The sequence below is a fragment of the Cricetulus griseus genome, chromosome 3 (assembly GCF_003668045.3).
Source record: "Cricetulus griseus strain 17A/GY chromosome 3, alternate assembly CriGri-PICRH-1.0, whole genome shotgun sequence".
Lineage (NCBI taxonomy): Eukaryota > Metazoa > Chordata > Mammalia > Rodentia > Cricetidae > Cricetulus > Cricetulus griseus.
Genome location: NC_048596.1, coordinates 87,727,873 through 87,748,554, shown reverse-complemented (window position 1 = coordinate 87,748,554; position 20,682 = coordinate 87,727,873). Strand labels below are relative to the sequence as shown.

Here is a 20,682-nt window from a genome sequence, read left to right as displayed (position 1 = left end):
GTCCCTGCACCATATGATGGTTCAATAGTGAAGCTCCATGGCGGGAAGAATCCCACCTGGCCTCATATCTCCACCACTCTCACATCCCAATATTGCTTGGGTGACTGATATATCGCACAGTCAAGGTGATTGTGCAGATATAGTTAAGGTTACTATTGCTGAGATGAAACACCATGGCAAAAGCAACTTGGGGAGGAAAGGGTTTATTTCACACACAGTTCCATATTAAACTCATAATCAAAAAACAGTGAGGGCAGGAACTCAAGGAGGGCAGGAACCTGGGGGCAGGAGTTGATGTAGAGACCATGGAGGAGTGCTGCTTACTGTTTTGCTCCCCATGACTTGCTCAACCTACTTTCTTATAGAACCCAGGACCACCAGCCCAGAGATGGAACCACCCACAATGAGCTGGGAGCTCTGCCATCAATAACTAACTAAGAAAATGCCATACAGGCTTGCCTACAGCCCAACTGTATGGAGGCATTTTCTCAATCAAGGCTCCCTCTTCTCTGATTATTTTATCTTGTGTCAAGTTGACATAAATGTAGCCAGCACAGTGACTAATCAGACGACCTTAATATAGAGAGTTTCTCTAGGTGGGTCTGCCTGATGAAGCCAGCCTTTTTCAAGCAGAATTTTCTCTCACTGCTAGCAAAGGGTGCTGCCAGGATTAGAAGCCAAGAGGACTGGGTGATTTTGACCTGCCATTACTACTTTAAATGGGGCAGACACGGCTGCTTGGGAAGAATCTATAAGAGGCTGAGAGAGGTTCTGATGAAGGCCACCAAGAAGATGGGGACTTCTGTGCAATAACGGAACTGAAGTGGTTTCTGGAAACACATCTGAATGGGTTTGAAGTGGCTTCTCTCTCTATCTAGCTGGAGTACCCTGCCTTTAGCCCAGGGCACTGAGCAGTCAAGCCAAGCACAACCTATGACCTTCAGAAAAGTGAAATCATGTGTAGCTACCAAGTTCATGGTAATCCATTTTGCAGCAATAAAAAAGAAAACATATACCTCCCAGGTTTCTAACCCTTCAATTAAAACTCCTGCTATAGACTTACCAGGTCTCGACATTTAATCCTTATTGCAGTTACTTTTGACGTTATCACCATTTTACAGATGATATTCAGAGATATTACATTTTCTTCCCTGAGGTCACAGTAAGTAAAAGCACCCAGTGTGACCCCAGCACCTGCACCACACTTCTGATAAATTTAAAAGCACATGTTTGGCATTGAAGACCCCTCCTGACCTGGCTTCTGTTAGTTCATCCTTGTCAGATACTTTTGTCACTTAACTCCTTGTAGCCCAGCGTCTGCCTTGCTGTCTTGATTCTTTAGTTTGCACACTGATTCCTTCTGCCTGCCCGGTGCCTCCCCCCCACCCCCCACCCCGCCCCCATCTCTTTGTCCTAAGTTCAAATGATTCTTTTTGGTCTTGCCCCAGATGGCACCCCTGATGGGAAGGCTTTGTGGACTGTCATGGATGAGGTCTATGCTGCTGTGCAGCATCTAGGCATGTTCCCCTAATACATTGTGACTTTCTTGGTCAGAACCTAGAAGACCTGGTGGTGGAAATGGTTATTGAGCTACGGTGAGCTTCTTATAGGCCAGGAGATTTGCTCATCATCACATCCCTTACACTGGCCTTAGAGCACAGTGGGAACTCAGCAAATGTTCCAGGAAGGAATCTTTCCATCGACAAAAGTACTTTACAAGATTAATGATATATCCAGGGTCTTGAGACAGGGGAGTGAGCTGTCAGATGTGTGCTTCCCTGGACAAGCTCAGAGCAAGCCTTGCACTAAGAGGGTTTAAGAAGCTTCCGTATTGTGGCTTTGGATTTGTGTTCTGACACTTGAATCTTAGCGTTTGCAGAGCACATCTAGATGCCAGCAACAGCAGAAACAGTCATAGGAACGGCCTGCCTCCCAGACTCCCTCTGTAACAGTTTTTCTGTCACGAAGGTTGTGGGAAATGGAGGTGAGGACCCACATTTCTGAGCTCCACCCTCAAACCATTGCATATCTATCTGCTCACGACCCCGCTGTGGTTGAGGAGGACTGGAAGGCTTGGAGACCGCGCTTACAAACCGGAGCTGGTCAGGTAGTGGATCACAACGTCCCCACTAAAAACTGTTGGGTGCCTCAGTTTCCCCGCCTGTGCAAAGTGCAGTGTACAGAGGGCACTGTCCTGAAGGACCAAGACCACGCGCATCTGGGAGCACTGGGAAAGGAGCAAGTCAGGTTAAGGTGTTTCCAGCCAGGTCTCCACGCGAGGCAAGGCGGAGCGGAGGGGGTCGCAGAGCTGATGCCAGGTGAGGTGCGGACTCCACGCCTTGTGGCAGAGAGGTCCTGGAGTCCTTCTTTGCTCGAGTGGAGAACTGGACAGCAACCCGAGCCAAGGGCAGACCCGGCGGCGGGGCTGGGAGGGGCGAGTCTGGGCGACGCGCCTGCGGTGCTTTCAGCCGCAGCTCAGGGCGCTGGGGGCGGGAAGAGGTGGAGCCAGGTGGGGAGGAGCAAAACCCAGAGGCCTCGGGCACCGCGGGCAGAGCCAGAGTCGCTGGAACCCGAGCCCCGGCACGCTGCCTCGGGAGAGCCCGCCGTCCAAGCAGAAAACAGCCGCTGCTGCGGAAGCCGCCGCCTGATTTCAGTACACAGTGGGGGAGAAAGGCTAGTGACGCCGGGGACCGGGTCACGGATTCTCCTTCAGTTCGGGAGCTGCCAGGTTGCCGGTGCTGGCCCAGCCGCCCCAGTAGCGCCTAGTCGGACCCGTCCCTCGCGTCCCAGTTGCACCATGGATCCTTCGGAGAAGAAGATATCGGTGTGGATCTGCCAAGAGGAGAAGCTGGTGTCCGGCCTCTCTCGCCGCACCACCTGCTCAGACGTGGTGCGGGTGCTTTTAGAGGACGGTTGCCGGCGGCGACGCAGGCAGCGGCGGGGCCAGCGACGGGGGATGGAGGAGGACCCCTCCAGTCAGTTGGAGCTGCCCGAGCCCCCGGACGAAAACGACGAGGATGATGAGGACGCGATGCCCCAGGGCATGCTATGTGGGCCCCCGCACTGCTATTGCATCGTGGAGAAGTGGCGCGGCTTTGAGCGCATCCTGCCCAACAAGACGCGGATCTTGCGCCTCTGGACCGCCTGGGGCGAGGAGCAGGAGAATGTGCGTTTCGTGCTGGTGCGCAGCGAGGCATCGCTGCCCAACGCGGGGCCCCGTAGCGCCGAGGCGCGGGTAGTGCTCAGCCGCGAGCGCCCCTGCCTGGCCCGGGGAGCCCCGGCGCGGCCCAGCCTGGCCTTGACCCAGGAGAAGCAGCGGCGGGTGGTGCGCAAGGCCTTCCGCAAGCTGGCCAAGCTCAACCGGAGGCGCCAGCAGCAGCCGCCGTCGCCTTGTTCGTCCACGTCCTCGTCCACCGCCTCGTCTTGTTCGTCGCCGCCTTGGACCCACGAAAGCGCGTCGGTGGAGCGCATGGAGACGCTGGTGCATCTGGTGTTGTCGCAGGATCACACTATCCGCCAACAGGTGCAGCGACTCCGGGAGCTGGACCGCGAGATCGACCGCTACGAGGCCAAGGTTCACCTGGACCGCATGCGGCGGCACGGAGTCAACTACGTGCAGGATACGTACCTAGTAGGGGCTGACATCGACCTCGACGGGCCGACTCCTGGGGAGGAGCCCGAGGAGGCGACGTTGGCAGAGAAGGGGACCGAGGCGGTGGCAGCCCTGGACCTGGACGGCGAGGCTCAGGCGGCCGCGCTGGAGGAGTTGGCGCAGCGCTGCGACGACCTGGTGCGGCTGCAGGAGGAGCGCGCCCAGCAGGAGGAGTTGCTGGAGCGTCTGTCCTCCGAGATCCAGGAGGAGCTGAACCAGCGGTGGATGAAGCGGCGCAGTGAGGAGCTGGCGTCTCGAGAGGAGTCCCCGGAGCCCTACGGTGGACCTGATGGTGAGCTGCTGCTGGAGCAGGAGCGGGTCAGGACGCAGCTCAGCACCAGCCTTTACATCGGGCTGAGGCTCAGCACAGACCTGGAGGCCGTCAAGGCTGACTTGGATTACAGCCAGCAGCAGAGGGACATCAAGGAGCGTGAGCTACAGGGCCTTCTCCAGACTTTGCGCACTTTGGAGCAGACAGTGGTGAATGATGGGGCTCTGGGTTCAGGTGGACCCTCGCGGGAACCCCAGCCTCAGACCTGTGCAGAGATGTGGGTAGACCAGGCCCGGGGACTGGCTAAGAGCTGCCCTGGCAACGATGAGGACTCAGATACTGGGCTGAGCTCTATGCACAGCCAAGACTCGGACTCGGTACCCCCTGTGTGTGAATCCCTTGTGTAGTAGTAGTAGTAGGGAGTCAGCCTAGAGGCTTACAGCATGCACAGGCCCGGCCTGCTCAGGGACATGAAGTGTGGTCGTGGGATGAGCTTAGAGTTCCCACGGGTGGGTCTGAAGAGTGGAGAGGACACCTGCTAGGCAACATGCTCCTCTGACTCAGGATGAGTGTGGAGGAGGGTCAGAGACAAGGAAGCCCTAAACTTCCTAAGCTTCCCGGGAAAAGGAGTCAGGAGGTGAGAACCCCTCCCTATTTTTAGAACACCTTAGGTAAATCGACGAGGTCCAAGCCCATTTTCAAAACAAGATAAAAGAAAAATATTATGAATGTTTTAACCACTCCTCTGTATGGGAAGGACTGATGACAGCTAGAACTATGGTCTGTGGCATAAAGAGCTGGTAAAAGAAAACACTTGGATGAAAAGGAAATTCCTTGAATGTTAATTGTGACTGGAAACGTGTTAAAACTAGCCAAAGAGGACGCACTAGTGTTGGTCTCTGCCTTGCTTAACATCTTTGATAAAACCCATAGGCACCAAAACTCTAGCTGTTTACATTTCTTCAGGTTTGGGAATTACCCATCTGCTAAATCATTTGCCTTTTATTTCTGTCAAAGGCCAAACCGCATTGAAATCTAAGGCTGTGTTTCTGCCTACTTAATGCAATGTGTTAAAAGCCCTCCCCCCAATCCTCTCCTGGACTCCACCCCAAACATAGCCCCTTTGAATTATAAAAATCCTGGCACACATAATCCAGGGTAGAAATCTAATCTCTACATTTGGGATGGGTTTCTGCAAAGGCAGATGTGCTGTCTTCTAGTTCATGATGCCTATTCATTGACTAAATTACAGTTAAGAAAAAAAAAAAAAAAGGGAAGCTGCAGAATGAGGCCCATCCCATTTTGCTGTTTTGATGAACATTCTAGTGTCAACTATAACTTGAAAGCAAAGATCTTTGCATAGTGTTTAGATGTTAAGTCCAGCTCTATGATTAAAATCAACCATGACCTTCATGAATGTTACCCAGATCCAAGTCCAACTTCAGTATCTCCTGTTGGAGTTAGCGTTCTGGTTCAAGTAGACTGCAAGTGTCAATTAACTTCAAGTGCAAACATCAGAGTTTACTAGCTAAGGCCTCCAAATCCGATAGGCCACCATGGGTAAACAAATAGATTAGCCATAACGCAGAGCCATGGTAAATGCACATGAAAGTGAGCTAAGAACTTGAGCTGCTCCTGCCTGGCTGCACCCCTCCTCTCATGGCAGGAGAGATATAAGGTGGCATTATCTCCTGTAGCTGTTGATAGTGCTGGGGGTTGCTCAGTGTAATTGTTCCAGGTATTTCAATAGAAACTTATCAGTTGTAGTAAACTGCTCGGCTGGTGGAAGGAGCTTGCTGGTCCATTTCCCTGTGGAGCGAAGGACTTCCTGAGGAATGTGGATCTTGTGTCTGGAGAAGGTAATAACAATGGGGTGTGTGTATGTTGCCAGTGAGGTACAGAAGGCTGGTATCAACTGAACTGGCTAGGGGCCGGCTCCTGTTTCCACAATGACATGCTAAGATAAGTTCAGAGGCCTCTGGATTTTGTAGCTGTTTCTTCCCTTGCGAGATCAGCTGCCTGCGTGTCTCCAACAGGAATATGTCTTCCTCAAATAACCATTGGAGCCTTTCCTTTTCACAACTGTCCCAACACTGCTGCTGCTGTGGAGTTATAACACATGCGACTGTTCTCAGATTTTTAAGTAAAATCAAAATGAAAAGGCGGTTTTCTTAATTGATACTTTTTGAAAGACCTTATTTGGTATAATTATGTTGTTGTTGTTTAGTTTCGTTTGACGCAGAAAACATCTCACATTTGGTCCTGTGGCCTCATTCAAATGAGGAAGGGCTCAGAGAAGCTCCCTATCCTCAGACAGTCATTTGATTCTGTACACACAAAGCTTAATGGCAGCCTTCCTTTTGAGGCAGAGGTAAAATCCTCATTAGAGTGTGACAAATGCCACCTGTCTGAATGGTTTATGCTGGCAATGGGCTGACCTGGTGGTTTTTTAAATTATTGTGCTTTTTTTTTCCTTCCCCCCCAGGGTTGTAGGGGAGGTGGCTCTTGGACGTTTATTAACTCAGAAAGAACATAGAAGTTGGCAGAGCGAGACTACCTGGCAGAAAGGAGCTGTTCTTCTTTTGACTATTATTATTTTAAACTTTGATGGGTAGCTGACGTCAGCAAATATGCCTGAAACCTGCAGAGCAAACATGCCACATCACAGGAGGAAGGCCTGCGGGATTTTAAGAACATTCCCTGTCCCTACCACCTGAAGATGTTTCCCTACTTAAAATGCTCAGGCATCTGGGGAGGCTTTGCTTATAGGATAGTCCAAAGGATAGTTCGGTCTGCTCTTTTTTTTCTTTTTCTTTCATTCCAATCAATTCTATTCCCCAAAGGTACTCTGTGTGAATAGGAGAATTGGGGGTGGGAGGAGAGGCAATAGTTTCTCTTGTGAAAAGTTCTTGTCACAACAGTGTGTGTAGCCTCAAAGTCTTACTGAGGCTGAGTATGTTACGGTTTCCTCCATATGAATAGTTCTCATGACACTAGGGGTGAGACAGCATTGCAGCCACTGTCCCTGAGAGAGAGACTTCTGCTCTCTAGTTGTTTTCAGGTCCCTTAGACATCCAGCAAGCTTGTGAGGGGAACACCATAAGGCTGTGCCCCAGCCAGCTGTCTTTCTTCTGGAACTAGGAGATCCATTGTGTGTCTGTTCCTGTACATCCCATTCAAACAGCATGCTTCAGACCTAGGTTCCATATGGCCTCACTATGTGTGTTTACGTGGTGGAAGGAGAGAACTGACTCCTGCAAGTCAGCAAGTCATCCACTGACCTCCACAGGTGTGCCTTGTCATGCACCTGTGGACACACACACACACACACACACACACACACACACACACACACAGAGAGAGAGAGAGAGAGAGAGAGAGAGAGAGACATACTCTATAAATAAATGTAAAAAGATGGCGATTATTATTATTATTATTATTATTATTATTATTATTATTATTATTTTGCTCCTTGGAAAAGCTACACAGCACCATCTTGATGAAAATACTGAAAATAGCATGAATTTTGGAAAGAAAGAAAAGCCACACCCAGTGTCTTACCACCACAAAACCATGGCCAAAGTTTGCCTTTTCTCTTCAGGACTTTTTATGCATTTTGATTTCCTGTTTTGCTCTGTTGTTATACAAAATCATCTTGATACAATTACATGCATGTTTTCTCCCCCACACCTTGGCCAACCACTCACGAGGAGCAGATCCCTTCAGCTGGTAAGTGCTTCATAGTTTCTGTGACAGCTCGGTCATCTATAGCACCCCAACCACTTTAAAATAACTCTGTGCTAAGCTTCCTTGTGAGTGCATCGGCTATGGAGAATCTTCTTCCCCTCCCCCACGAAGATTGCCAGGAAGAGAATTCTCACATTCAAGAGCAGATGCATTTATCAGCTTCATGCTTATTGCCACACTTATTTTCAAACAATTCATTCTAATTAAAGTATATAAGAGTACCCATTTCATCCTAAATGACATTAGATACTGTTTTTTATTGTTGTTAAAAAAATAGTTTCACCAGCCGAGCATCACTGCTCTGAAATATCTTTGTAACAAGGTGTGTCAGCTGCTAGAGGTGTTTAGGGGCCTGGGGTACAGCTCAGTGGTAGAACTTGTGTAAATGCTCATGGCCCTGGCTTTGACACAAAGGCACAATGACAACAAAAGCCTTTACATAGAGCTAAAATGACCTGGCAGTGAGTAGGGATGTAGCTCAGTTGGAAGAGCTGCCTGGCAGGTAAGAGCCCTGGGTTTGATCCTCAGCATTGTGTAAAATCAGGCATAGCTGTTCATAACTATAATCCCAGCATCCAACAGGTGGAGGAGGAGGATCAAAGTCATACTCACAGTGAGTTTGAGGCCAGCCTGGGCTACATAAGACCTCGCCTTAAAAAAAAAAAAAAAAAAAAAAAAAAGGAGGCATAGTGTTCTCTTCATTTTTTTTTCTTTCCTTTTCTGGGCAGATTTACCTGCTAGCAATCTTGTCTCCCATCATAATTGACTAATGATGTGAGGATAGGAGGGGCGGCACTCATAGGAGCAGGGTGAAGGAGATAACAGAAGAACTAGAGTTATAAAAACAAACAATTATCTTCTTCATCTGAGTCTAGCGGGACAGTGATTCTTAGAAGGTGATGTCATGAAATCATTTGTGTTCCTCTTTACACATCTCTATCGAAAATTAAACCTAAACACAATAAACACACAGGCCAAGTTGCTAATTAACAGCTGCTAACAGTGTAGATTTGTCTGGGATTTTCTTTCTAGCTAGGACATTACACTTGAGCTCATTCTTGGATTCTTTTTTATTTTAGTTTTTAGCTACTGTGTATCATTCAGTTCTTAGACTAGTTCCCCCTTTTACATTTATTTATTTATTTGGGGAGGGGCAGATGCCAAGGTATGAATATGGAAACCAGGACAAATTATGAATTCACTTCTCTGCTTGTGCCATGTGGGTTCAGGTTGTCTGGCTTGGCAGCAAGTGTCTTTACCCACCTAGCCATCTTGACAGCCCATTCTTAAATTCTTTTTTTTTTGTTTGTTTGTTTGATTGTTTTTGAGACAGGGTTTCTCTGTGTAGCCCTGACCATCCTGGAACTTGCTCTGAGGTAGTGCTGGCCTCAAACTCAGAGATTCATCAGCCTCTGCCTTTGGAGTGCTGGGATTAAAGGCATGTGCCATCACTACCCAGTTTAAACTCTTGAAAGGAAGTCAAGTCTCCAGTGCAGAGATGTTTGCCCTATCTACCTCTATCAGGAAGGACAGAGGGCAAGTGGGAAAGCCAGTGTTGCCTGAGTTCTTCCTAGAGGCTTCATCTTAGGATGACAAACATTTCCCTGCATTCCTCTGGTGAGGTGGACCTTTTGAATTTTTATCTTTTACAAAGAAACTAAGTTTGTCTTTCTGGTCAACAGCTGATATGAGATTCCAGCTCAAGCCTGACCTCAGGGCCAGTGCCCTGCATGCTATACACACCAGACATCTGCACAGAAAGCTCAGCAGACCTGTGAGAAAAAAATCCCTCAAAGGTCCCAGCATTGAAAAGGCTTAGCCATTTGCAAGGTCTTGTTTGGTTGTTTCCTTCAGGGAGGTAGAATAAACTCCTCCATATCCCAGAGCTAGTAATTATCTATCAGGTGAAGATCTAGCACAAGACAGAGGTGAGAAATTCCCAATAAATATGTGAGTGGCTGTAAGAAATAGAAGGCCAGGCAGAGTGATGCACACCTTTAATTCCACCCAGCACTTGAGGCAGGCAGATCTTTGTGATTTTAAGGCCAGCCTGGGCTACATTAGTGAATTCCAGGACAGCCAGAGTTACATAGTGAGACCTTGGCCCCCAAACAACAAACAAATCAACAGATAGACAGACAAAAAGGAGAAGAAGAAAAGGAAGGAAAGAAGGAAGGAAGGAAGGAAGGAAGGAAGGAAGGAAGGAAGGAAGGAAGGAAGGAAGGAAGGGAGAAAATGTTCACAAATCAGCACCAGACATATTAGAATGCTCCAAGTGGGTAGCAGTCTTACAGAGCAGAGCTGTGTGGTCAGCCACCCCAAGCTGGACAAGAGCTGTCTCTAACTTTGTAGTTTTATTGATTGGTCTCATGTAGCCAGGCCTAGCTTGAACTTCCTATATGGCCAAGAGTGACTTTGAATTCCTGACTCCACTGTCCCCATCTAAGTACTGGAAGTACAGGCATATAACACTATGCCAGCTTATGTTGTTCTGGGGATAGAACCCAGGGCCTCCTACATGCCAAGCAAGCACTATACATACTGAGCCAAACCCCAGACCACACAGCACTTTGTTTTCTGAGACAGAGTTTCTCTGTGTGTTCTAGCTGTCCTGGAATTTGCTCTGGAGACCAGGCTGGCCTTGAACTTAGAAAGATCCACCTGCCTCTGCCTCCCAAGTGCTGGGATTAAAGATGTGTGCCACCACTGTCCAGCCCCACCCAGCACTTTTAACTGGGTCTTTACTGGTGAGCTGCTGCACGCAGGAATCTTAGAAAGAGATGAGGGGAAGAGTTACTGGTGCCTCTGTTCCCATGAATGTAACCCTGTGCAGCTAAGGGCATCCTTGGCCATGTGGCCCCCACTGCACATGTGGACGTGAGGCCTGAAGACCACTGTCCCACCCTCTGCCTTCTTATCTGATCCCTTGCAAAGCATTCAGAGACTTGCAGGATGTCCCCGGAGTTTTTAGGATGATGTCCACTTCTTTTTTTTTTTTTTTTTTCAGGATTGAAGTTGTTGGTTATCCATCCAACAGCCCTTTTCTCAGGCCAACATGACTCTCAGTAAAGACTGCAGAATTGAGTCGACCTTGCTTCTTCATTGAGTCACACCTCAACCCCCAATGATACTCAAGGGCATGCCTCTATCTTATTTCACTTTACTCCATGTTCCTTGTGTCAGCTGGCATTCAATTACTGTAACAAAATGCTTGGAGGAATCAACTTAAAAAGAGAAAAGGTTTATCTGGGCTCCCAGTTTTGAGGGTTTCAGTTCATGATCGGTTTTTGACCTCTGGAGGCTGGGAGGTCATGGTAGAACAAACAGGTCAAACTTATGAACAAAGAAAAAACGAGAAAGGAATAGGAAAAGACTAGAGTCCTAAAATTTCTCTGAGGAAATCCCCGCCATAACTCCAAACCTTGCATTAAATCTACCTTTTAAAGTTTCCACAACATCCCAACAGCAGTAAGATGGGTCCTAGAGGGTTTGGGGGGTCATTGCAGATCTAAATTGCATATATATATATATATATATATATATATATATATATATATATCTCCAACTTTGTGTTGTCCTGGATCACATTGAGGAAATTTCTAATTTTTTTTAATTGAAAAGGGTGTTGAAATTTGTCAGCTTTTTTTTTTTTTTGAGACAGGGTCTCAAAATAGAAAAATAAATTATATGTATATTTTACATATATGCATATGCATTATCTACATTTCTAAATACATAAGTATAACCTACTAGGTGTATATAATGTTATTTGTATGTATGTTTTCAGGGATGACCAACTGATATGCTCCTACCCTTGTTGTCAACATTCCTTAGATCCCTGGAGCTCTTTATGTAGGCCTTCTTAGCTTCCCTCCTCCATGTTAGCATGTCTATTACACTGTCCTTTTAAAAACATTTAGTTTTTATTTATGCATCTGCGTGTGTTTATAGGTATGTGTGTGCATGTGTTCTTGGAGGCAGGAAGACAGTGTTTGGATCCCCTGAAGCTGGAGTTGCAGGCCATGTGAACTGGTGTGGGTGCTGGGAACTTAACCCAGGCCTTCTGGAAGAGCTATCATCCATTGGCCATCTCTGCAACTGCTTCCCCCTCCTGTTCCCCACTTTCTTTCTTTTTTTTTCTTTTTATTAGTTCAAGTTAGGGAACAAGCTTGTTTCACATGTAAGTCCCTTCTCCCTCTCCCTCCCCTCACCCCCATCCCTCCTCCCCCACCCCCAACCTACCCCCACCCCATCCACCCACCACTCCCCAGGCAGGGTAGTGCCCTCAACGGGGGCTCTGCAAAGTCTGCCAAATCTTCCTGTGCTGGGCCTGGGCCCTTCCTCATGTGTCCAGGGCCAGAGTGTGTCCCTTCACGTGGGATGGGCTCTCAAAGTCCCTTCTTACACCAGGGAAAAATGCTAATCCACTAACAGAGGCTCCCTGGAGTGCAGAGGCCTCCTTATTGACATCCATGTTCAGGGGTCTGGATCAGTCTTGTACTGGCCTCCCAGACAGCATCTGGGGTCGATGTGCTCTTCCTTGGTCAGGCCAACTGTTCCTGTGGGTTTCTCCAACCTGGTACAGACCCCTTTGCTCTTCATTCCTCCCTCTCTTCAACTAAATTCCTGATTTCAGCTCAGTGTATATCTGTGGATGTCTGTCTCTGCTTCCATCAGCCACTGGATGAGGGCTCTAGAATTTTAGGGGAAGGGCTTTTGGGTGCTGCCACAATAAGAGCAAGAGAAGAGTAGTAGAGGAGAGGAAATGGAGGAACAGAAATACTGAGTTGGGGAAGAATAAAAGAGAGAGAGCAGGATGAGAGATACCATATTAGAGGGAGCCATTATAGGTCTGAGAAGAGATCTGGAACTAGGGAGATATCCAGAGACCTACAAGGATGACACGATCTGACAATCCAGGCAATGGTGTTCCCCACTTTTCTAGTCTACTTCATTCATGTTTGCTCTCACCTTTGTTGTCTCCTGCTTTGAGCTTAGCTTACTCCTCCTTTTCTAGACACTTAAAGTAGACAAAGAGACCTAGATATGATCTTTTTGTACCAACACATGTGTTTAGCACTATGAATGCCACACTTGGCACAGCTTTAGCATCCCAGTTGCTTTGATACTCTATACTTGTTTCATTTCTGTGTGACAAAATACCCTGATAAGAAACAGCTTAGAAGAGAAAGGGTTTATTTTTACTTATAATACCAGATTACATTCCATCATTAAGGGGAAGTCAAGGCAGGAATTTCAATTAGCTAGTGGAATCATATCCATAGTCGAGAACAGAGACAGAATAAAGGCACCCATGGTCACCCGATTGCTTGCTTGCTTATACTCAGCTCCCTTTCCCCATTGTTAAACAGTCCAGGACCCCTGCTCAGGGAATGGTGTTTTATTTCACCTATTTCAAGGATCCCTAATTTTACCTGTGATTTCTTCTTTGATGTATTCATTAGGAGTTTGTTGTTTATTCTCGACATATTTATGGATTTTTAAATTTTCTTTGTTATTTTTGTCCATTCTATTGTGATGAAAAGATTTTTTTAATGATTTCAATTTCCTTAAATGTATCATCATCTTGGAACATGTTCCATGTGCACTTGAGAAAATGTATATTAGACTCTTGGTGGGAATGGCATTGTGTGTGTCTTTCTTGGGTAGGGTTGCCTAGGCCTGGTTCAAGGGCCCATTTCATTTCTCTAGTTGTTCTAGTTGAAAGCTGCCTATCAGACTCCTGCTGCAACTGTAAAGTGTTGTAGAACTGTTCCTCCCTCCTGTTTAGTCGACATTTTGCTCTTTGACTTTCTGATACTTGACGAATATATGTTTATAATTTCTATGTCTCTGTAGTGAATTGATCTATTTAATATTTGACCTTCTCCTCCTCCTCCTCCTCCTCCTCCTCCTTTTTCTTCTTGGTTTTTCGAGACAGGGTTTCTCTGTGGCTTTGGAGGTTGTCCTGGAACTAGCTCTTGTAGACCAGGCTGGTCTTGAACTCACAGAGATCCACTTGCCTCTGCCTCCAGAGTGCTGGGATTAAAGATGTGCACTACCACCACCAGGCTCCTCCTTTGTTTTTTATAACAGATTTTGACTTAATGTCCATATTGTTTAGTAGTATTAGCAAGGATACCACATCTCTCTTTTGGTTACTGTTTATATGCAATATATTTTTCTTTTTCACATTTAATATGTTTTTGTGTTTGAATCTAAAATGGGCTTTTCTTCTTTATTTGTTGTGACACCATTTCCAAATGTTCCCCATGAGTATCTGGTCTTGAATATCTAAGCTCAGGTGAACTTCCTACCTCAGTCTCTCAAGCAACAGTGACTGCATACACAGGTCACTATTTCTGGTAAGGACATTCTAAAATTACTGGTTTTGAGTCAGGCATGCTGGCACACTCCTATCATCCCAGGACCTTTAAGGCAGAGACATGAGGGTCAAGAGTTCTAAGCTAACAGTGTGCTGGCTAGTTTTATGTCAACTTGACACAAGCTAGAGTCATCTGAGAGCAGGGAGCTTCAAATAAGAAAAATGCCTCCATTAACATCAGACTGTAGGCAAGTTGGTAGGGCATTTTTTTAATTAGTGATCAATGGGGGAGGGCCCAGCTCATTGTGGGTAATACTGCCCCTGGGCAGGTGATCCTGGGTCAGTTAGAAAGCAGGCTGAGTGGGCCATGGGGAGCAAGCCAGTAAGCAGCACCCCTCCATGGCCTCTGCATCAGCTCCTGCCTCCAGGTTCTTGCCTGCATCACTTTTGATGATGGACTGTTATATGGAACTGTGAGCAAATTAAACCCTTTCCTCCCCAAATTGTTTTTGGTCATGGTGTTTCATCATAGCAATAGTAACTCCAGCTAAGACATCTGGGTTAATTGGAAAATCCTACCTAGAAAAAAATTAAAACAGATGATTTTGTCTTTGTCTAATAATTTGTACACCAGAACTTCATTATGGGAAGTTTCTACTAGCTGCTTTCCTTCCTGCATGTAGACCATGTTTCCTTTTCTCTTTCCATGGCCCATAATTTGCTGTTGTTAAAACTGAACATTATAAACAATGTAACACCCCAACTCTGGGAATCCCAATTTTCTCTTTCTTGTTGTCTTTGACTATTTGTAAATTCTGCTTGTTTGGTTAGTAACTTTCTTTTTTGAGGATGTCCTGGAACTAGCTCTTGTAGACAAGGGTAGTCTCGAACTCACAGAGAACCCTCTGCCTCTGCCTGGGATTAAAGGCATGTGCCCCACTGCCTGTCTGTTAGTAACTTCCTTGAATTAATCCTATGAAGTATGTCTTATCATGTGGCTAGAAATCTGCATAGGTAGCCGAGTGGACAGAGTTCCCTAAATGTTAATTCATCTCTCAGCTGTTCCCAAGGGCTCTGTGTGTGCAGGTCGTATCTTCACTGTAGAGACTCAGTTTACCCAACTTCACTTTCCCCTGGATCAGAGCCCAGAGGCAGTCAGAGTTGAGAATGTATTGCCTTTTTAGGTCTTCCCTGGTAACATGCGCTCTATATTCAGGATGAGACGTCTAAACTCTCAGAAAAGTACCAGAGTCCCCCAGAGTCTCTATGGGCTTTTTATTCATTAGCTTTCCCCTTTAATTTTTTGTCAGCTTCTTAATTTCTTGCTATAATGTCTGTTTCAAGCAGTTATGATGTTGAGCAATTGCCTGTAACTGCAGGGGAAAAGGACCAGGTGAAATAAAAACCAGCCAGCCAGGTCAAAGGATGATGACACTCAGAGGAACCAATCCTGTTCCCTGCAGTCGGGGTTTACACAGCTATTGATCACAGGGCTGCTGGTTTGCACTGCTATTGATCACAGGGCTGATGGTTTGCACTGCTACTGATTGCAAGGATGCAGGGGTTTCTTTCCCTGTGATTCTGGGGCTGCTGGTTTTCAAGGCTACTGTGGAGCTGGGGGAGGGGATGGACTAATGTAAGTGCAAACACCAGAGAGCACTGGCATTCTGGATCTTCTCATTCAATTATTTTTCTCCCTATCTTCCTTCTCTCCCTCCTTCCCTGTCTCCCTCCTTGATATCTCCTTCCCCTGCTCTTTTCTTTTGATACAGGGTCTCATTACATAGGTCCAGACTGACTTCAAACTTGCCATCCTCCTACCTCTCTGGTTCTGGGGTTACAGGTCTCTCTGGCTTGTTGGCTACTTGGAATGTTGGAATCTGCAGAATTCCGGGAGATTTTTTTTTTCTTTTTTCTTTTTTGTCAAGTGGCATTTTGGAGGTTCTCACTATGCCCCTCTCTGCTACAATGCTAAATCGGATGTTTCCTGTTTCCCCTTTCATTGGATGGATAGAATTTTCTTTGGCCAATTTGAAAGTGGTGCCTTTAATTTAGCTCTTCTGTTTCTCCAGACTTACCAAGAACCATACTTACGTTTCTTCTGTCTGACCAATTTAGAAATATCAAACCTATGTTTGCCCTTAAGCAAGAGCCGACCAGTGAACAACCCACTCTCTTGTCTCCGGTTTCTCTCTCTTCATAATGGTATCATTCTCCATGGTAATTCCAGAAAGCTGTTCTTAGCTGGTAAGAGTCTCTATCAGTATATTTTATTGGGATTACACGAAATGTATACATTACTTTGAGTAAAATGATAACTTCATGTGTCTGAGTCATTCAAGTCAAAAGTAAGGAAACAAGGCTGAGAAGATGGTTTCATGAATAACAGGCAGACATATGAGTGTGAGGACCTGAAGTCAAATCCCCAGGGTCCACATGAGCTGGATGCAGTAGTGCACATCTGTAATCCCAATGCCCTTACAGGCAGATGGGGAAGCTCCAGGTAAGCTAGTTTAGCTGTGAACAGAAGACTGCCTCAAACAGCTGGACAGTGAAGACTGCCACCGAAGTTGTCCTCTGACTTTATAAGCATTCTATAGTACATTCATAAACACACACACACACACACACACACACACACACACACACCCCACAGCAGCATTGAAAGACAAATCACTCCAGTAGTCAGTGCATCTTGAGGGAATGGTCCTTTTTCTTTGTCATGTCTGAGTGAGGCAGCCAGGGCTTAGCTGATATGTAAGCTGTGTTCAGCTGAACCCCGACTATAGTCCTAAAGCTGGTCTTACTATGTCTTTTCTCCTTTATTGACCACAGACATAAAGTGGTGGTGGTGGTGGTACACACCTTAATCCCAGCACTCGAGAGGCAGAGGAAAGTGGATCTCTGAGTTCAAGGCCAGCCTAGTCTACAGAGTGAGTTCCAGGATAGTCAAGGCTGCACAGAGAAACCCTATTTCTGGAAAAAACAAAACCAACCCCCCCCCCAAAAAAAACTCTGCCTGTTGACCACAGACATAGAATTTCCTCAAAGGGCTCTTGGATTTGTTGCAAAGAACAACAGGTGAAATTTTCTTTTTATTCCTTCTTTTTAAAAGAAAAAAGCTGCTTGCTTGGGCTCCACCTTGCTTGGTCCAGGTCAACATAAAAATCATGTCTTCTGTGTGCTACACCCAGAATTTAGGTTGCAAAAGCAGAGGTAAGTGAAATCCTTGTGAGATTCTGGCTGGGGTGGGAAGTGGGAGAGGGCAGAAGGTTGACTTGGTGGGTAAAAGCACTTGCCACAGAACCTGATGACATGAGTTTGTTCTCTGAGTCCTGTAACAATAAATCTTTCTGCCAAGCCACCTGAGCCCTGCTGCCACGTGGGTGCCCAAAATAACATACAGAGACTTGTATTAGGTACAATGCTGCTGGCCAATGACTAGGATTTCTTATCTGCTAGATCAGTCTTACTTATCAACCATAACTATTAATCTATAAATTTATAAAGACTTATGGAGAATGCTGGGTGGAATGCATCCTGTCTTCCTGGGATCACATGGCGGCTCCACAGAGAAGAGAGGAGGAGAAAGAGAGTGATTTCCTGCTTGTCCCTGCTTATATTCTGAGTCTGCCAACTACGTCACTTCCTGGCTGGATCATAAGACTTCTCTTTACTACATTTCACAGAATCCTCCTCAACTCCTAGTCCCACCCCCCATCATCTCCTCTTTTCTGTCTAAATAAAAAGAAGGGTTTTAACATTAGCATAGTAAAATATATAACAAAACAGTTATCAAGTAACAACTATAGTTATGATATTTAGTCCATTAATATTTAGGAAGATTTAAAGAAAATATTCTATCATCTATCCTATCTTTGTGAGTCTAAAGTCTTATATGTAGCTTATCTTTTATAATAACTAAAGAAAACTATAACCATAGCTATCTGTCTTCAACTCCATCAAAGACCACAGAAGGATAATATATAAACTCTAGAATTGACAGAGACATGTCGATGCTTGGACAGTCACCCAAAGTTCCTCTGTAACGTTGGGGCATCTATCTTTAGCCCATAGGCCACAGTGTGTCTGGCACACTTCTCCATGAAGCAGGAACCCTTCAGGACTGTCTTGTTTTGCAAGTTCAGCAGTCACTTTCCTGTGGGTCCTGCATGTCCAGTTTATCAAACAGTCCAGGCAAGAGCAGTTTCTTGCCCAAATGGCTAATCTTGCCATGTTGAAGGCAAACTCCATATTGAGTTTCTTTGATGTTCACCCTCCTTTCTGATGTAATTAGTGTTGTCAGGAGCAGTTGTGTCTCACTGTCATGAAAAACCCTAAACCATTTAAATGCCATATATTCTGTAGGTCTTTGAAAGGTTTGAAGAATATCTATCCATCTCAAATACATCTCAGTATATCTAGAAAACCTAACTAACCTAACTGTAAGTTTTGACTATTATAGGTGACTATATAATTTGTATTGAATTATGCATTAATTTTAAAAGATCTGTATAAACACAATACCTAAAAAAGAGGAGACAGATGCATATCACAAAATTGACCTTAAAGTTGTATCAATAAATGAAAATCCATACCAATATAAAGTATTCATTTCTATATCCTATTCCCCTTTTTTCCTTTAAAAAAGATTGACTGTGATCATTACAATTTATAACCAACCCCATTTAAATGAAAACAAACATTTATAAACAATATTTGGGAATTTGGGCGAAGTTCATTCTAAGCTGCTTCCTGCTGTTTGGGGACAATGTTTATACTATGGGGATCATGATAAAACACAGAAATCCTGGCTGTAATGGTCTATGACTGCATCATCTCAGCTGTTTTGAATATAGGATCAGTTGGGCCACTGCTTCAGGGGGTCTTGCTTGGTCAAACCATATTAGTCTGGAAGGAATCCATAGTTTTCCATTTTCTGTGGAAACACAAGCAAACACTCCTTTCCCAAGTAACCTGTCCTTATATTCAAACTTAGAAGTCAAAGCATTTTTAAAATATGTAAGTTGGATTATTTTAGCAACACGTATAATCAAATGAATTTTAGCAGCTGTAGCTCTTTCCTCGGCAAACAAACAATTTAAAGACAACAACATAGCATATAGTATCCAGACTCTCTGTGTATTTTCCATCTTTACATGGCTTTTTATTATTCTATTTCTTTTACTTCCTTTCTTTCCTTTTTTTTTCTTTTTTCCTGAGACAGGGTTTCTCTGTGGAAATCTGCCTGCCTCTGCTTCCTTCAGCAAATCCTACCGCCATGTACCACCGCCACCACGAGCTTCCCTTTCTTTCTTTCTTTCTTTCTTTCTTTCTTTCTTTCTTTCCTTCCTTCCTTCCTTCCTTTCTTTCTTTCCCTTCCTTCCTTCCTTCCTTCCTTCCTTCCTTCCTTCCTTCCTTCCTTCCTTCCTTTCTTTTAATTATTTTATTCTGTTCCTTTCCTCTCACAATCCTACATATACTTTTAAACACATTGTAAACCCTTTACTGTCTTTACTGTAAATCCTTAACTTTTTCAGGCCACACAATCCTTCATCTGTTAAACACCATTGCTAAAAGAGCCTTGTGGTTTTTGCTACTTATGCTGAGTCAGGAAGCCTTTCTTAAATTAAAGGAGCCGAAAGCCTCTGCTTGTCTCTGGCAAACAGAAACCACCCGAGAAAATGCTGCTACCAAGAAGTCATACTTGTCTCTGTTCTTTTGCTTCTAAAATCCCTTTTTAAGCTTTTGTGAAGTTTTTATGTGGAAGTTCATGGGACCACGTCCTGACACCATTTTGTAACAATAATTTTTTTCTGCCAAGCCGCCTGAGCCCCTCTGCCACGTGGGCACCCAAAATAACACACAGATATTAATATTAGGTACAATGCTGCTGGCCAATGACTAGGATTTCTCATATGCTATCTCTGTCTTAAGATTCAACCATTATCATTAATCTATATATGTTTTTTATTCAAAGTGATTTCATTGTTTTTTTGTGTACACAAGAGAATTTATGCCACTAGAGCAGAGGCTGTGGATGACTTATATTTCCAATTGGGTAGGAGGACCCGCTTAGTCTTATAGTAATAAGCCAGCCGGTGAATTCTGTTCTCTATCAGAATCAGGTGGGACTTAGCATCCTTATCCTTTCTGTTCTTCTCAAGATGCTTTCGGACAGCAACAGCTTTCTTAATCAAATGGTAGAGATCCTCAGGGATATCAGGGGCAAGGCCCTTAGACTTAAGGATTCTCAAGATTTGATTACCAGTCACAAAATGGTCTTGGGCCACACCATGTGAGTCCCTTAGGATCACACCTATTTGGGAGGGAGTCAGGCCTTTCTTGGCCAATTTGTAAATCTGTTCCTTCACGTCATGAGATGTCAGCTTCAGCCACGTGGGGACGCTATGGTGGTAGGGCAGCGCCGACTGGGACAGGCCCTTCCTGGGAGTGTGCATGCGACCCATGATGGCGGAGGTCTGGCAGCAAAGAGAAAATGAGGGAGGAAACCTTAATCTATATATTTTATAAAGACTTATCAGACAGCAGCGGCAGGCGTCTTCTCTTGCTGAAATCACATGGCGGCTCCACTGAGAAGAGAGGAGGAGGAAGAAAGCGATTTCCTGCTTGTCCCTGCTTATATTCTGAGTCTGCCTGCTATGTCACTTCCTGCCTGGATCATAA

The 20,682-nt window shown here is 45.3% G+C and overlaps 2 protein-coding genes across 2 annotated transcripts; one reads left to right on the top strand and one right to left on the bottom strand.

Annotated features, from left to right (window-relative positions):
• Positions 1 to 1,572: 1,572 nt before the first annotated feature.
• Positions 1,573 to 5,182, top strand: Rassf10 (Ras association domain family member 10). The gene has a single exon (XM_027410110.2). It carries the CDS (start codon positions 1,979 to 1,981, stop codon positions 4,328 to 4,330), a length of 2,352 nt encoding a protein of 783 aa, XP_027265911.2. The 5' UTR covers positions 1,573 to 1,978; the 3' UTR covers positions 4,331 to 5,182.
• Positions 5,183 to 19,986: 14,804 nt separating this feature from the next.
• On the bottom strand, positions 19,987 to 20,482 carry LOC100762057 (40S ribosomal protein S13). The gene has a single exon (XM_027410343.2). The coding sequence runs from the start codon at positions 20,463 to 20,465 to the stop codon at positions 20,010 to 20,012; it is 456 nt and encodes a 151-aa protein (XP_027266144.1). The 5' UTR covers positions 20,466 to 20,482; the 3' UTR covers positions 19,987 to 20,009.
• Positions 20,483 to 20,682: the final 200 nt, after the last annotated feature.